General features: G+C 37.7%; 1 protein-coding gene across 1 annotated transcript in view; it reads left to right on the top strand.

The window, feature by feature from the left end:
* Nucleotides 1–14,625, top strand: part of LOC124133597 (bone morphogenetic protein 1-like) — a 232,304-nt gene that overhangs the window by 208,512 nt on the left and 9,167 nt on the right. Inside the window, exons 5-15 of the mRNA XM_048383572.1 lie at nucleotides 2,936–3,143; nucleotides 3,817–4,067; nucleotides 4,698–4,736; nucleotides 5,355–5,538; nucleotides 6,491–6,678; nucleotides 7,544–7,576; nucleotides 7,969–8,185; nucleotides 9,813–10,021; nucleotides 12,289–12,462; nucleotides 13,140–13,269; nucleotides 14,224–14,294. Coding sequence (XP_048239529.1) covers nucleotides 2,936–3,143; nucleotides 3,817–4,067; nucleotides 4,698–4,736; nucleotides 5,355–5,538; nucleotides 6,491–6,678; nucleotides 7,544–7,576; nucleotides 7,969–8,185; nucleotides 9,813–10,021; nucleotides 12,289–12,462; nucleotides 13,140–13,269; nucleotides 14,224–14,294 — 1,704 coding nt within the window. The remainder of the gene's footprint in view (nucleotides 1–2,935; nucleotides 3,144–3,816; nucleotides 4,068–4,697; nucleotides 4,737–5,354; nucleotides 5,539–6,490; nucleotides 6,679–7,543; nucleotides 7,577–7,968; nucleotides 8,186–9,812; nucleotides 10,022–12,288; nucleotides 12,463–13,139; nucleotides 13,270–14,223; nucleotides 14,295–14,625) is intronic.

Raw genomic sequence — 14,625 nt, 5'->3', positions numbered from 1 at the left:
TATATGTAAGTTATTCTGACTACAGTTCAAGCGAACACTGCAATGATTTAATTTTGTTTTCAAGTTTTGGCATTAAAAATTTGATCCAATATTATATTTGAAATGATTTCAACCATTGACATATTTTGATGAAAAATTGATTAATTATGAGTAAATCTTACATGGATAAGATTTCTTATGGCAAACAGTTTGACAAGATGAATTGGTCTGTAGTCAGAAACATAGTAATCAGCAGAAAAAAGTTGGTGTTTTGCTGAACTATTCAGAATGACATCCATAAATTCTTTTCCTTATTCAGAATGCCTTTTTTGTTCTCATACAAAATTGTGTGACTAAAGTTACAACTACAGTAATTTAACAAAGAGAAGATGATACTGACAAAATGTTATCATTGCTAAGATTAAAAAAAGATTTATTAATGTTCAGTTGCAGTTTGTGTTCATTGTTTCGGGATTGTTGGTCTTTTTGTTCAAAACAAATGGACATTGTTGCCATTACATCTGGACTGCAGACCTATTAAATGATCCTAGACCAGATCATTTACAAACGTTAAAAGAGGTTTTGCTGTTTTGTTTGATTGTAATCTTATTCCAAACCTCTCCTTGTGAGTATCATTTTGTACAAGTTCCTTTGGTGAAATCTTTTTATTCAAACAGCATTTGAAAATTAATCTCTTGAATTCATTTCTTTACGATATTTTTTTCTTTCTTTTAGTACTGAATTTGACACTGACCCATTCAAGTTGTCATTTTGAAAATACATTAAATTAGCCTGAATGTATGTATGGAACTTTCATGATGGAGTGACTTATGTATAATACCTACAGATGGTCTCATGATTTTTAAGGTCAATATGGCTAATGTTCATGTACACGTATAATTTGTTCATGCAGAAGACACTGTGATGTTGGCTTTGGCAGCACTCTTTTTAGTTTTGAGTTTATGGAGTTGACTTCGGGAGTTCAGCCCACATTGAAGAAATAAGATTAATAGTTTCAGTTTACTTTTACGTGATGACCACTTCTTTTGTGATTCATTAGAAGTATTATTAAATTTGACAAAAAGTATACAAAATGAAGTAACTGTTATCTTTTTCATATAATAATTGATAGAATGCATTGTATGTAGTCTATTATTAAGATAAGCCTTCACAGAACGGAATACATCAAAACGTTACCGTCAAAATACTGGACATCCTGCTTTATAAAAAGAAGTAACATTTATTTACTTCACTAAACAGACCAACCCACACAAGTTCTCCCCAATACAATAAAATATTGAGCTACTCAAATTTATTATTATTTTCTTATTTCATCCAACCAAAACTAATTGGTTAGTAAAATCAGTAAACCATAAGATGAAATAGATGTGCTAATGGTGTGATCATTGACTCAAACAACACTACCTTCCCAAGCCAGAATGACGTGAAGTGCTCCTAATAATTGATATGTGTCAGTAGTTTCATAATTCTGGTCATCCATTAATCCCTGTGTTATATTGGAAAAGAGTGTCAGATATTCTTAATGGAATGGTAAGGTTTCCTATTCATGTTCTTGGCTCACCCTGGCTAAAGGTCTAGTGAGTCTGTTGTCCATTGCGTCCATGCTTACCCTTTTCATGAACACTTGGTGTCGTCACTGGTTTTCAATGATATATAAATATAATTTGCTGTGCAATTTTGACTTTTACACCCTGTGGAATCTGTTTCAGAGACAGGTTATTCTCTGGTGTTAACATTTCATATTAGACAGCATCTCATCTGAAACATGGTATACATCTTGCCATGGATGATGTCCTCTTTTTATGGATCCATAATTAAATATGGCCATTGATGGCTGCCACCCCAACATTTGAAAGCCTAGTCATCTCTGTCTGTAGATAGTGAAGGTGGTACAACATATATGTTTTGTTTATTACTTATATTTCATAATTGACGCTTTCCACCTTGACCTTGCTCATTAACAGTGTTATAAATACTGTTGCAGATTAAGTTACAGTGTTGAAGGTTAACTGGTTGGTTGACAGTATCAAAGAGGTGAAGTCTGGCATTTTGTTTTGGTTTAACAATTAATTAATAAGTTAGTATTGATCAGCTAAATGACTAAGGGTAGGTAGGGGCAGTGGGGTAGCCGTGTGGAGAGAGTGTTGGATCAACATGCCAAAACTTGGGTTTGATAACCCAGACTGGTACAATGTTTGAAACCATGCAGAGTGATATGGCTTGGCTAATGCTGAAAGTGAAGTAAAACAAGAATGGCTGGCTCACTGTGATGTAAGGTTGAAGCCAGGAACCAGGGCATGTATGTGGTTCATCTGCACCACTCTGTGTTGTCTTGCTGACTGTAGTGATGTGGTTCTGTCAGCCCGCTGTGAATAGATCCTATTATTCTGCAAGTGTTTTTTATAGCAATTAACACCTTCACTGAATGGCTTAGTTTCCTAAACATCACAACTGTACATGAAAACTTTCAAGTCAACTATGTGAATTTATGAATGTATTATGGAGGCACATGTATCAAGTGAGCTTCAGTACTTTGGTGCTTTCTCCATAATTTGACAACATGACTGACAATTGTACGATTCTCAATTCAACATCTTTCTCAAGCAAAATGTTACAGCAATTCAGAGTTGAGATCCACTTAAGAAAATAATTAATAGTATTTGCAGTGTAAGTATATACATGTAAGTTTATGTATGCTTTTTTCATCTGGCCACAATAATTGAAAATGTCATCCAAAATAACTCTCAAGCCTGTAACTTATAAAATGCAATTTCGAAAGAAATAAAAAGGATACTGAATTGAAATGAAAATATACAGTTAAATGACATTTACAAAAGACACTTTTTATTATTTCCTCCCCCTAACACACTAGTACCTTCACCCACTAACAGAATCTTGACTGTATGGATTGATTTAACAGTTTTCCCCATTCCAGCAGTATATGATATAGGAACAGAGGCGCCACCAGCCATGTGCGGCTACACCATCCGCAGCGAGAACAGGAAGACGGGTTTCATCATGTCCCCTACATTCCCGGGCATGTATGCAGACAACATGTTCTGCTACTACAAGCTGCAGGGCAAGGCCGGGGAGAGGATCAAACTCCACTTCATCGAGTTCTCCCTCTACCATGGAGAGGAATAGTAAGTTCATGGATTCTAGTGCTAGGTTACAGATGGCCTGGGAATATGAGCGACACTTTTTTGTTCTGTACAAGCTCAGGTGATGTGGTACCCGATGCACAAACTATGTGCAATTACTCTGACTGGATGTATCTCCTGGGAAGGCTCTTTGAGAGACTCGCGTTACGCTTTACTGTTTTCAGTGATACTTCAGGGAATAACAATTTGAACTACAATGTTTTTTGCCTTGCGTTTGGAATCAATTGGGTATCAGATTCACCCATTTGATAAGCGTCTTGAGAGACTTAACTACATTTGAATTTGAAATTAATTCAGGGTAAATGCACTATATCTTTAGTTTGTTTCTTATGAAGCAACACTGTGACATTTAATTTTTAAATTTTAAGTCTTGAAAGGACAATCTATCTGATTCAAAAGTTGATAAAGTTTGATTTTACTTCCCAAGAGACAAGAGTGAGTGTTGATGAAAGGGTGCACAGTGCACCAAATATTTTATGAGAGCTTCAAGCAGTAGTGTTATCTTTTGTGCTTTGTTCTTAGTGTGAATGTGTTTAAACAAAATAGTTTAAGGGGTTTAAATATATTCATAGAATTTGTATATTTGCATATATATCTATATATGTATTTGTGTTTCTGTTAGATCATGTATGAAGATGGACATTTTGTGTTCCAGCTGTCCATACGATTACGTGAAAATCTATGATGGCTATACAAATGATGCCCCTGTGATTGGCACGTTCTGCGGCAACTATGACAATAGCACAATCCTTTACTCTTCTGGAGAAGCACTGCACATAGAGTTTCTTACAAGTCAAGGGAGAGTGTTATTTGACAAGCAGCCTCTTGAAAACAGTGGTGATTTAACAGTGCCAAGAAAAGGATTTAACATAACATATAACTTCAGTGATCAGATTGTCAAGTTAGGTAAGTATGCCAATGTATAACCAAGTATAAACGTGTGCCTTGATGCATGGAAAGGCACATCAGTTGCACAGTCAATCTGTAGTAGATAAACTTGATTTTACACTGAAATATGGGAATTCCTGGAGGGGATTCCGGGTTAGAATAGGTCCCCAGAAACATATACTGGCAATTAAGTGGATCAGGTGGTCATTGGTTGATTGTGTCACTGAACCCTGACGTTTGTGGATTGATGCTCACAATGTCAATCACTGGATTGTCTGGTCTAGTCTTGATTATTAACATGCTGCCATCAACTTGCTGGAATACTGCTGAGTTGGGTGTTAAACAACAAACATATAATGTTGTAGAAGTGGTTGAAGTTAACATCACTCCAAAGGCCAAGGTTGAATTTCTAGGATTGGTACAATGTGTGAAGCCCTGCTGTGATGTTACTGAAATATTGCTAGAAGCAGCATAAAACATTCACTCACTCACTCACTCACTCACTCACTCACTCACTCATAGTGAAATGGATAAGACCGTGGATAAAGTCTTTGCATGTTTTTTCTAACTACTTTCTTATGCATTACTACTAAGTATGATAATTTCTATATTTGACACATTGTAGAAGAAACAAATGTTCTATTTCAGACTTTATCCTACCTGATGCAGAACACTTAATAGGAACAGGTAGGTGGCAGTGTGTTAAGTGTGCAAAGAACTTATATTTCATGAATTATGACACAAGTTACTAGACAACAAATTTAGATTATTTCCTCTTTGGAAATATTGATATCATGTTAGTGGAAAGAACGAGAAGTTAATAGAAAGATCGAGAGGTTTGTAGCTAAACATCAAGTATTAATCTGTTTCACATCAGAAATAGTACTAAAATCACAATTTTGTGTGACCTATTGAACTCAAAGTCGCTAAGCTAAAAGCAATTGGTTCTGAAAGCAGACATGAGATATACCTTTCATTAATAATGTGTTGGTGACATTCAGAAGATAATGACAAAATTGATAAAAATAGAATTTTGGTGAGCATGTCTTCTTTTAGAAACACTGTAGCATATTAAAGTATAGGTACAGCTAGTCTCTCCCGCCCCAAAACAAAAATATGCAAGTCTAGATTTCTTCAGTTTCAGAATGTGAAAAGTTCTCTTGGCTCCTTTCTGTTATATATTTTTAAACAATTTGAAAAAACAACAACTTTCAGTCTTTTCATTTCGGTGACTATATGTTAGTCTAAGGCGCCCCTGCTGTTGCCATGACTACATTCAGATGTCTTGTTTTTATATCATTGCAGAATGTGACCAACGAATAATGAGTAAGCAAGAGACCAATGGCACAATAAAGTCCCCCAATTATCCGGCCTCCTTCCCTCAAAACATCACCTGTCGGTACTACCTGGATGGCCTTATGGACAGACAGCATCTGGAGAAAGCTAGGATATTATTCTTCGACTTCGACATACCAGGGAATATGCCTTAGTAAGTTGTGGACATGCAGGTTCGTTGTTAATAGGTCACCAGTACCCCAAGCTTATCACAAGATTCAACCAATGATTGTTGGGTGGTCACAATGTGCAAGCTGACTGACTGTGTGTCATGTAACGCCAATAGATGTGTGGGATATATATGGATTATTGCTGGTGTTGTCTGGTGTGGTGTGGATGGTACAGACTATAGACTGGAGGGATCTATCTGGATTATTGCTGGTGTTGTAAGTCTGGTCTGCATGTTACAGATTGTAGACTGAAGGGATATATCTGGATTATTGCTGGTGTTGTCTGGTGTGGTCTGCATGGTATAGACTATAGACTGGCAGAATATATCTGGATTATTGCTGGTGTTGTCTGGTCTGGTCTGCATGGTACAGACTGTAGACTGGAAGGATATATCTGGATTATTGCTGGTGTTGTCTGGTCTGCATGGTGCAGACTATAGACTGGAAGGATATATCTGGATTATTGCTGGTGTTGTCTGGTTTGCATAGTACAGACTATAGACTGGAAGGATATATCTGGATTATTGCTGGTGTTGTCTGGTCTGCATGGTGCAGACTATAGACTGGAAGGATATATCTGGATTATTGCTGGTGTTGTCTAGTCTGCATGGTGCAGACTATAGACTGGAAGGATATATCTGGATTATTGCTGGTGTTGTCTGGTCTGCATGGTGCAGACTATAGACTGGAAGGATATATCTGGATTGTTGCTGGTGTTGTCTGGTGTGGTCTGCATGGTACAGACTGTAGACTGGAGGGATATATCTGGATTATTGCTCCTATTGTCAAATCTGGTCTGCACAGTGCAGACTTAAGACTGGAGGGATATATCTTGACGATTATGACTGCAAATCAACATTCATTCACTCACTCCATACACATGCACAATGTAATTCTTATGACAATACATTGGACCATATGTAAATAATGTTTCAGTTGTGCACTCGGATACGTTGGTCTGAATGAGGATAGTCGCCTGAAGGATGGAACCGTGAAGGAGAAATTCTGCGGGACACTGCGACCCCCACCTCTGACGAGTCAAGGTCCCCGTCTAGTCCTGACCCTGGACACTCGAGGGGCTGTCCAAGGCGGGCGCTTCATGTCCAAGTACAAGTTTATTACAGGTAGGCAATATAGTGTAGGAGACACCTACTGACAAGACTTTCTTTCTGCAAATCCATTGACATGTTTATCCATGTGAGTCCAGGTACCTGTTGGAATGATTGAACATGTTTGGAATATGGTTGTTTGAATGGTAGAGCTAAGGGCCAGATTTGGTCAGTATCTTTGTTTAAGATATTTGATACTTAACATAAGAGGATTGAATAAGATGGAATCAGGTTTGTACTAGTTTTTTCATGACAGAAGTATTAGCTCAGCTGAACAATTTATTGAAGATTTGTATTGTACCAAATAGAAATAAGTAAATATAAAAACTTGGAAATGTGATGTTGCATGTTCAATGCCTACATGACATGCTTCTTGGCAAATGCCATACGGTCAACTCTTGTTGTGTTGCAATTCAAGGATCAATTCAATTGTATATATACTCATCCACATGTACTTCCTGCTCAGTATTCCAACTTTCCTATCACGAACAACATGTCAGTGATCAAATAGATGACTGTTATGAATACCTTTTGCATGCTGAAAAACATGAGCTGAATTTCACATCTCTTTATTCAATCATATTTCAGTTAAATTCTAGTTCACAATTTGTGTGTTCGGTTGATCAGGTCGATCCAGTGAGAAGTGATCTAGTTAAACCATCATTCTGTCTCCATGGTGTGATTCAGGGACAGTTAGTGTATTTATAGTATTCTTGAATGATTCAAGATTATATCAGCACCAAACAACAGTATGTAGTTTTCTGTATTTCTGTTATGGAGATCAAGTGGACTAAACAAGGGTTGACTGTAGACTTCTCTACTTTCAGTGTAATTAACAATTAGTTGTCATCTTCAGAATAATTTCTTCTTTTTATTCCAGATTATTCAATCCCAGGGACCCAGATCTCAGAGGGTCAGTCTACACTCTGGTCCAATCTGTTAATTCTGCAGCTATAAATAACAAATACAAACCTTTCATCTTTTACTCAATCCTCTAGTGTTATGTATTTGCTACCAGGAATTCAAAATGGAGGCACACATTCCCCTCCTTATCCACCTGTAGTAAAAACACAGTAGAAAATTTGACGAAGTCTGTCTCTAATCACCACATGAACTATTTCAAACATGTTCAATCATTCAGAATAGATACCTTATTGCCATGGATAAAACATAGTAAGTACACAATTAATTTGCTCACCTTTAAAACTCACCTTTAAAACTAACACGACACATTTTCATCCAGTGTAAAAACTGACTTCTCAAAGTAGTTGTCATCTTCAGAATAATTTCTTCTGTTTATTCCAGATTATGCAATCCCAGGGACTCCCATCTCAGAAGGCCAGTGCAAGTTCTTGTATGATGACACCAGTGGCCAGTCTGGGACATTCAATACACCGCGTCACCCTGGCAACTACCCGACCGATCTCACCTGTGAATACATCTTCCGCCCTGGCCATGACGTCTTCGTTCTTATATCATTCGATACATTTGATCTAGATGCAAGACAACCGAACCAGCTGGGGTGTGTGCACCAACTAATCCTGTCCCTTTGTCATCTTGTTCACCTGACTGAAAGTCACGTGACCGAATGTCATGACCTGTTTGTTTGTCATCTGAACCAGTGAAGCTTATACTTGACATACTTGTTTGCACCAGTCATGACGTCCCCAATTCATTCAAAGGTTCAAATCTGATTTTCAATATGGCTGCCGTGGAGGCAGACTTTTTGTAAAACCTATTTATGAGCGCCAATTTTGTATGAAGTGCAATGAAATTTGGACTTTGTTTAGTTGTTGTGGGATTCAATACACAAGTTCTGTTTACTTACAACATGGACCATGCTCACAAAATACATATTTTGCTCTGAAAATTTCTTCTCCTGAAATTGCAAGACTCAGGGAGTTGAACTTGGCATACATGTTTCTCATGATGATGACATCATATTTTGTTCAAATCATTAAAGTTTATTGTTAGTCCTCAGACTGCTGACTACATATCCAAGTGAGCTACAGTGCCATTGTACTATTTTTTATATGTTTTAATTACTTGGTTTACCAATTATTTTCCAAAACAGTCAGGTCTGGGTTATTTTAGTCATCTCATAAAAATAATTATCTTGCAAGTGAAATAAAAACATGACTAAAAGTATCTCTCCGATCTGTTTTCTTAAGTGATTTCATGGATAAAATTGTCTTTCAAGAGAAATAAATGCTTCAAATGTAAAAATATTTTAAATATTGGCTGGTAACTTCAAACAATTGAAAACAAATTTTAAGATTTACCAGATTTGTGAAGTAATGAAAATCTTATTTTGGGATGATAGGGTGAAAGTGTTCTTTGATAGGGTGAAAGTGTTCTTTGATAGGGTGAAAGTGATCTTTGATAGGGTGAAAGTGTTCTTTGATAGGGTGAAAGTGTTCTTTGATCGGGTGAAAGTGTTCTTTGATAGGGTGAAAGTGTACTTTGATAGGGTGAAAGTGTACTTTGATAGGGTGAAAGTGTACTTTGATAGGGTGAAAGTGATCTTTGATAGGGTGAAAGTGTTCTTTGATAGGGTGAAAGTGATCTTTGATCGGGTGAAAGTGTTCTTTGATAGGGTGAAAGTGTTCTTTGATCGGGTGAAAGTATTCCTTGATAGGGTGAAAGTGTTCTTTGATAGGGTGAAAGTGTACTTTGATAGGGTGAAAGTGTACTTTGATAGGGTGAAAGTGATCCTGGCAGCTAAGGTATGCATCTCTGTATATTAAGTTCTGTCACCTTGGTACAGTGGTCCCCTAGCTCTTGACCCTTTGGCAATAATCAAGTGATGTGATAAGGATACTGGCACTTGAAAGCTTTTAAGTTTACCCAAATACAGTAGCATCTCTTTAAGCCACAAACTTCATTTCCTCTTGATGAGATGAGGATACTGGCAAATTGAAGTTTACCCCAATACAGTAGCATCTCTTTAAGCCACAAACTTCATTTCCTCTTGATGAGATGAGGATACTGGCAAATTGAAGTTTACCCCAATACAGTAGCATCTCTTTAAGCCACAAACTTCATTTCCTCCTGATGAGATGAGGATACTGGAAAAAATTGAAGTTTACCCCAATACTATAGCATCACTTGAAGCCACAGACTGAAGGTCCTGCTTTCATACATTACAGGTGCCTGGGAAGAGACTACCTGGAGATTTATGAAGAGGGATATACCAAAAATAACTTCTCCCTTGTGGAGAGGCATTGTGGCACAATAGCTCCTGGCCCTTTTACGTCGTCAAGGGTGGTGAAGATTGTCTTCCATTCCAACAAATCCATTACCAAGATGGGCTTCAAGGCCAGATACTACTTCCAAACAAAGGAGGAGATATATGGAAGTAGGTTCATACACTGAACTGAATGTCAGATGAATGAATCGTTAAATCTGCAGTAAACTATGGTTATATCAAACTCAAATTGACCACTAATTTTAGTTTGTTAAACCGTAATTCGTTATAAGCATATATACAACATCAATACAGCAAATGGCTTGGACCAAAATTTAAGTTTGTAATATCCGTCAGTCCGTTATAAGTGAGTTAGTTATAAACTTATTTCACTGTACTACTCAAAAACTTGATTCTTTCATGTGACTATAGTTCATCTGTCATGCCATCCTGACCGATGAACTGAAGTAACATGAAATAATCAGGTGATCCTTGTTTTACTTTGAGTAATATACTTTCTGTTAAGGTGTACTTTGGACTTTCAAGTCTTTAACTTTCAATGCTCGTCAGCAATATCAACTTCAGACAATACTAATAACCTTGACCCTTGGACTCGGGGATTGCATCAATTGTTATTTGCTTCTGGGAAGAGAATTTTGCAGTGGTCAGCAGATAAGTGTATGAACTTTATGTGTATGGCTAATATTAGGTACTGTAGGATGTTTAATGTTCTGTTGGGCTAGCAAACAGATGTAGGAACGAACCAGCCAAACAATTCACTTGGTTTGAGGTGAATGTTGTTTTGTGCTGCAGTCATAGTGAGGTCATGATAAAACACTCACACACACACACACACACACACACACTCACACAACACACCCATACACACACACGCACTCACACACACACGCACTCACACACACACAATCACACAACACACTCACACAACACACCCATACACACACAACACAACACACACGCACTCACACACACACACCACATACACAACACAATACACACAACACAATACACACACATGCAACACACACACACAACACACCACATAAACAACATACACATGCAACATACACATGCAACACACACACAACACACACATAAACAACATACACATGAAACACACACATTACACATAACCACATACACACACATTCAACACTCACATAACACACACATACAACACACTCACACACACAACACACACGCACTCACACACACACACCACAATACACAACACACACATGCAACACACACACACAACACACCACATAAACAACATACACATGCAACACACACACAACACACACAAACAACATACACATGCAACACACACACCACATACACAATACACACACACAACACACCACATAAACAACATACACATGCAACACACACATAAACAACATACACATGCAACACACACATAAACAACATACACATGCAACACACACACATAAACAACATACACATGAAACACACACATTACACATAACCACATACACACACATTCAACACTCACATAACACACACATACAACACACTCACACACACAACACACATGCACTCACACACAACACACACGCACTCACACACACACACCACAATACACACACACACACACACAACACACCACATAAACAACATACACATGCAACACACACATAAACAACATACACATGCAACACACACATAAACAACATACACATGCAACACACACACATAAACAACATACACATGAAACACACACATTACACATAACCACATACACACACATTCAACACTCACATAACACACACATACAACACACTCACACACACAACACAATACACACACAACACACACACACAACACACCACATAAACAACATACACATGCAACACACACACAACACACACAAACAACATACACATGCAACACACACACACACACCACATACACAATACACACACACAACACACACATGCAACACACACACAAAACACCACATAAACAACATACACATGCAACACACACACAACACACACATAAACAACATACACATGCAACACACACACAACACACACATAAACAACATACACATGAAACACACACATTACACATAACCACATTCAACACTCACATAACACACACATACAACACACACACACACATACAACACACACACACATTAAGGCTTCTATTGGTGCCTGCTGTTTTCTGTTACCTATCAATTGTCCTGTTTCAGAATGTGGAAAGCATGTAACACACACACACACACACATTAAGGCTTCTATTGGTGCCTGCTGATTTCTGTTACCTATCACTTGTCCTGTTTCAGAATGTGGAAAGCATGTAACACACACAAACACACACACACACACACATTAAGGCTTCTATTGGTGCCTGCTGATTTCTGTTACCTATCACTTGTCCTGTTTCAGAATGTGGAAAGCATGTAATAAACAGTCAGGGATCAGGAGGAATAATAAAAAGTCCTGACTATCCTCGAAAATACAAGGCAAAGACGTTTTGTCAGTGGACGATTAGAGCCAGTAAACCCACAAATAAAATACTCATAGAAACAGCTACCTTTGTGTTAGAAGGAAAGATGGACCGTAAGTATACCTGAATTGTCCTCTCTTTATGAACACATCAATCATACTGGAAATGCAATTTTTGCCCACTCGTCAAACATGTTTACATGTATCATTAGGATATTTGATATTTTGTATGCAGTACAAAATGGTTTTTGTGTACAAGTATTTGAATTTTCCTATCCTGCTCTCCCCTTTTGATCTTCATGTACCCCCATTTGTCCAGTTTAACTAGATTTTCAACATCTTCTCTGAATCCTCTGAATTTTTGTACCTGTCAAATGGGGTTGAATAGGTCTTCAGCAACGCATTCTTGCTGTAAAAGGTGACTATGCTTGTGGAAAGAGGCAACTTACAGGATTGGGTGGTCAGGCTCGCTGACTTGGTTGATGCATGTCATCATATCCCAATTGCGTGGAACGATGCTCATGATGTCAAACACTGGATTGTCTGGTCCAGACTTGATTATTTACCGACCGCAGTCATATAGCTGGAATATTGCTGAGTGCAGCATTAAACAACAAACCAAAACCTGTCAAATAGTGTATATTATCCCCGCATATTGCTAAAAGCTGCATAAAACCATACTTTCTCACTCACTCATCTACTTCAACAAGTTGTGCTCAAATAGAAAATCGATCCTTGTGGAAGGAAGCTCCTTCATAACAAATGCAGAAGATTAACCCTTTATGTTTCAGAAACGGGCTGCCAAAATTCTGTGATGAGAATATACAGTGATATCAACTCTGTGCAGCCTGCCGAGGTGCTGTGTGGCCAGATGGGCACTAATATAGCTTTCCTCTCTTCGGGGGACACTTTTAGAATAACGTAAGCGATCAAGCTTTTACTTGACATTTGATAATAGAATTAATGTATAACCAGGATTGTGTAGGTATCGAGGAAGACCAGACTCCGGCTGTGGGTGTGAGTCTTTATTTCTCTGTCTTATAACTGGACACCCTTAAACTCAAGTATAGGCACTTAATGTGGCAGGTACATATGGTATATACATATGGGTTTTCAATGCATATCAGTAGATCCTGGCACAGCTAAGGGATACAACTCAAGAGTGAATTGCAGGGTCACTATTGAGTTATGTCCCTTAGCTATGCCAGGATCAACTGATATGCGTTGAAAACCCAGAAGTGATTATGATCCTTGGTTTGTCATCACAATACCCATGTCTAGTTGTATTGGTTTACTGTATGTACCATGTTGGGCTTGTCAGCACATTGAGCTACGATATGACTGAATACTGTTCAAAGTAGTGTTAAACTCAGTTACTGGCATTTTACAGCATCTTTTCTGTGTGTTATTTCATTCAGTTTGATTTGCTTAGAAGCACTGCACAAAGTATGACTACATATTGTTGTTTATCACCCATAGGGTTAGAAATAACACTTCACGCACACCAGTGTATTGTTTCGGAATGTTGGAATGACTTCACACTGGAAATGATGTCGTAGGTGAAGATTGTTGATGTCATCTGATAATTGTGGTTTTCTAAGCAACGGCCATGATCAGGGCTTTACTCTAAAGAGGAGTTCAAAAGAAGGAAGAAATAATAGACAATAATGAAATTACACTCATGTGTGTTACACTGATTTTATGAAACTTGTGTAAAACTTCATGCATTACCCTTGCTCTTGCTCGGGAAATATAAGAATTGTGACACTTTTCATAAAATCAGTACGACACACTTGCTGTATAATACTTTCTCATTCTGATACCTATACATGTATTTGATTGACAAAAAGTTCACCTGGACTTAATCTGTTCCAGATTTGTGACATCACTTCGGTCACTTGGTGGTAAAGGATTCAAGTTATCATGGACAGAAGTCAATGAAGATGGTAGGTGTTGACATAATATTTTTGTGAAACAATTGTTTCCTGCTGAGAATTAGTTCAGTTGTGAGTTGAAGTGTCATTTCCCAAGTCAGTTGATAGAAGATGTAACTCTGTAGACTGCTATGCAGTTTTTATTGTAATGGGCATCAGCAGAACTTTGGGCATTTGGGCCCAGCAACTAGATCTGCTTGAACTACAGATGTAAAGATACAAAAGTATACATTTATCAGTATTTTGAAACATTATTTTGATAATTTAGGCTTTTGTTGAGTAGAGATATTCTTGCAATCAGGTTTTCCGTCCATTATGGTGAAGGGTTCATTGAAACATACAT

This window comes from Haliotis rufescens, unplaced genomic scaffold, assembly GCF_023055435.1.
Source record: "Haliotis rufescens isolate VD_foot unplaced genomic scaffold, xgHalRufe1.0.p SCAF_5, whole genome shotgun sequence".
NCBI classification, from domain to species: domain Eukaryota; kingdom Metazoa; phylum Mollusca; class Gastropoda; order Lepetellida; family Haliotidae; genus Haliotis; species Haliotis rufescens.
This window is presented reverse-complemented; position numbering and strand designations above follow the sequence as displayed.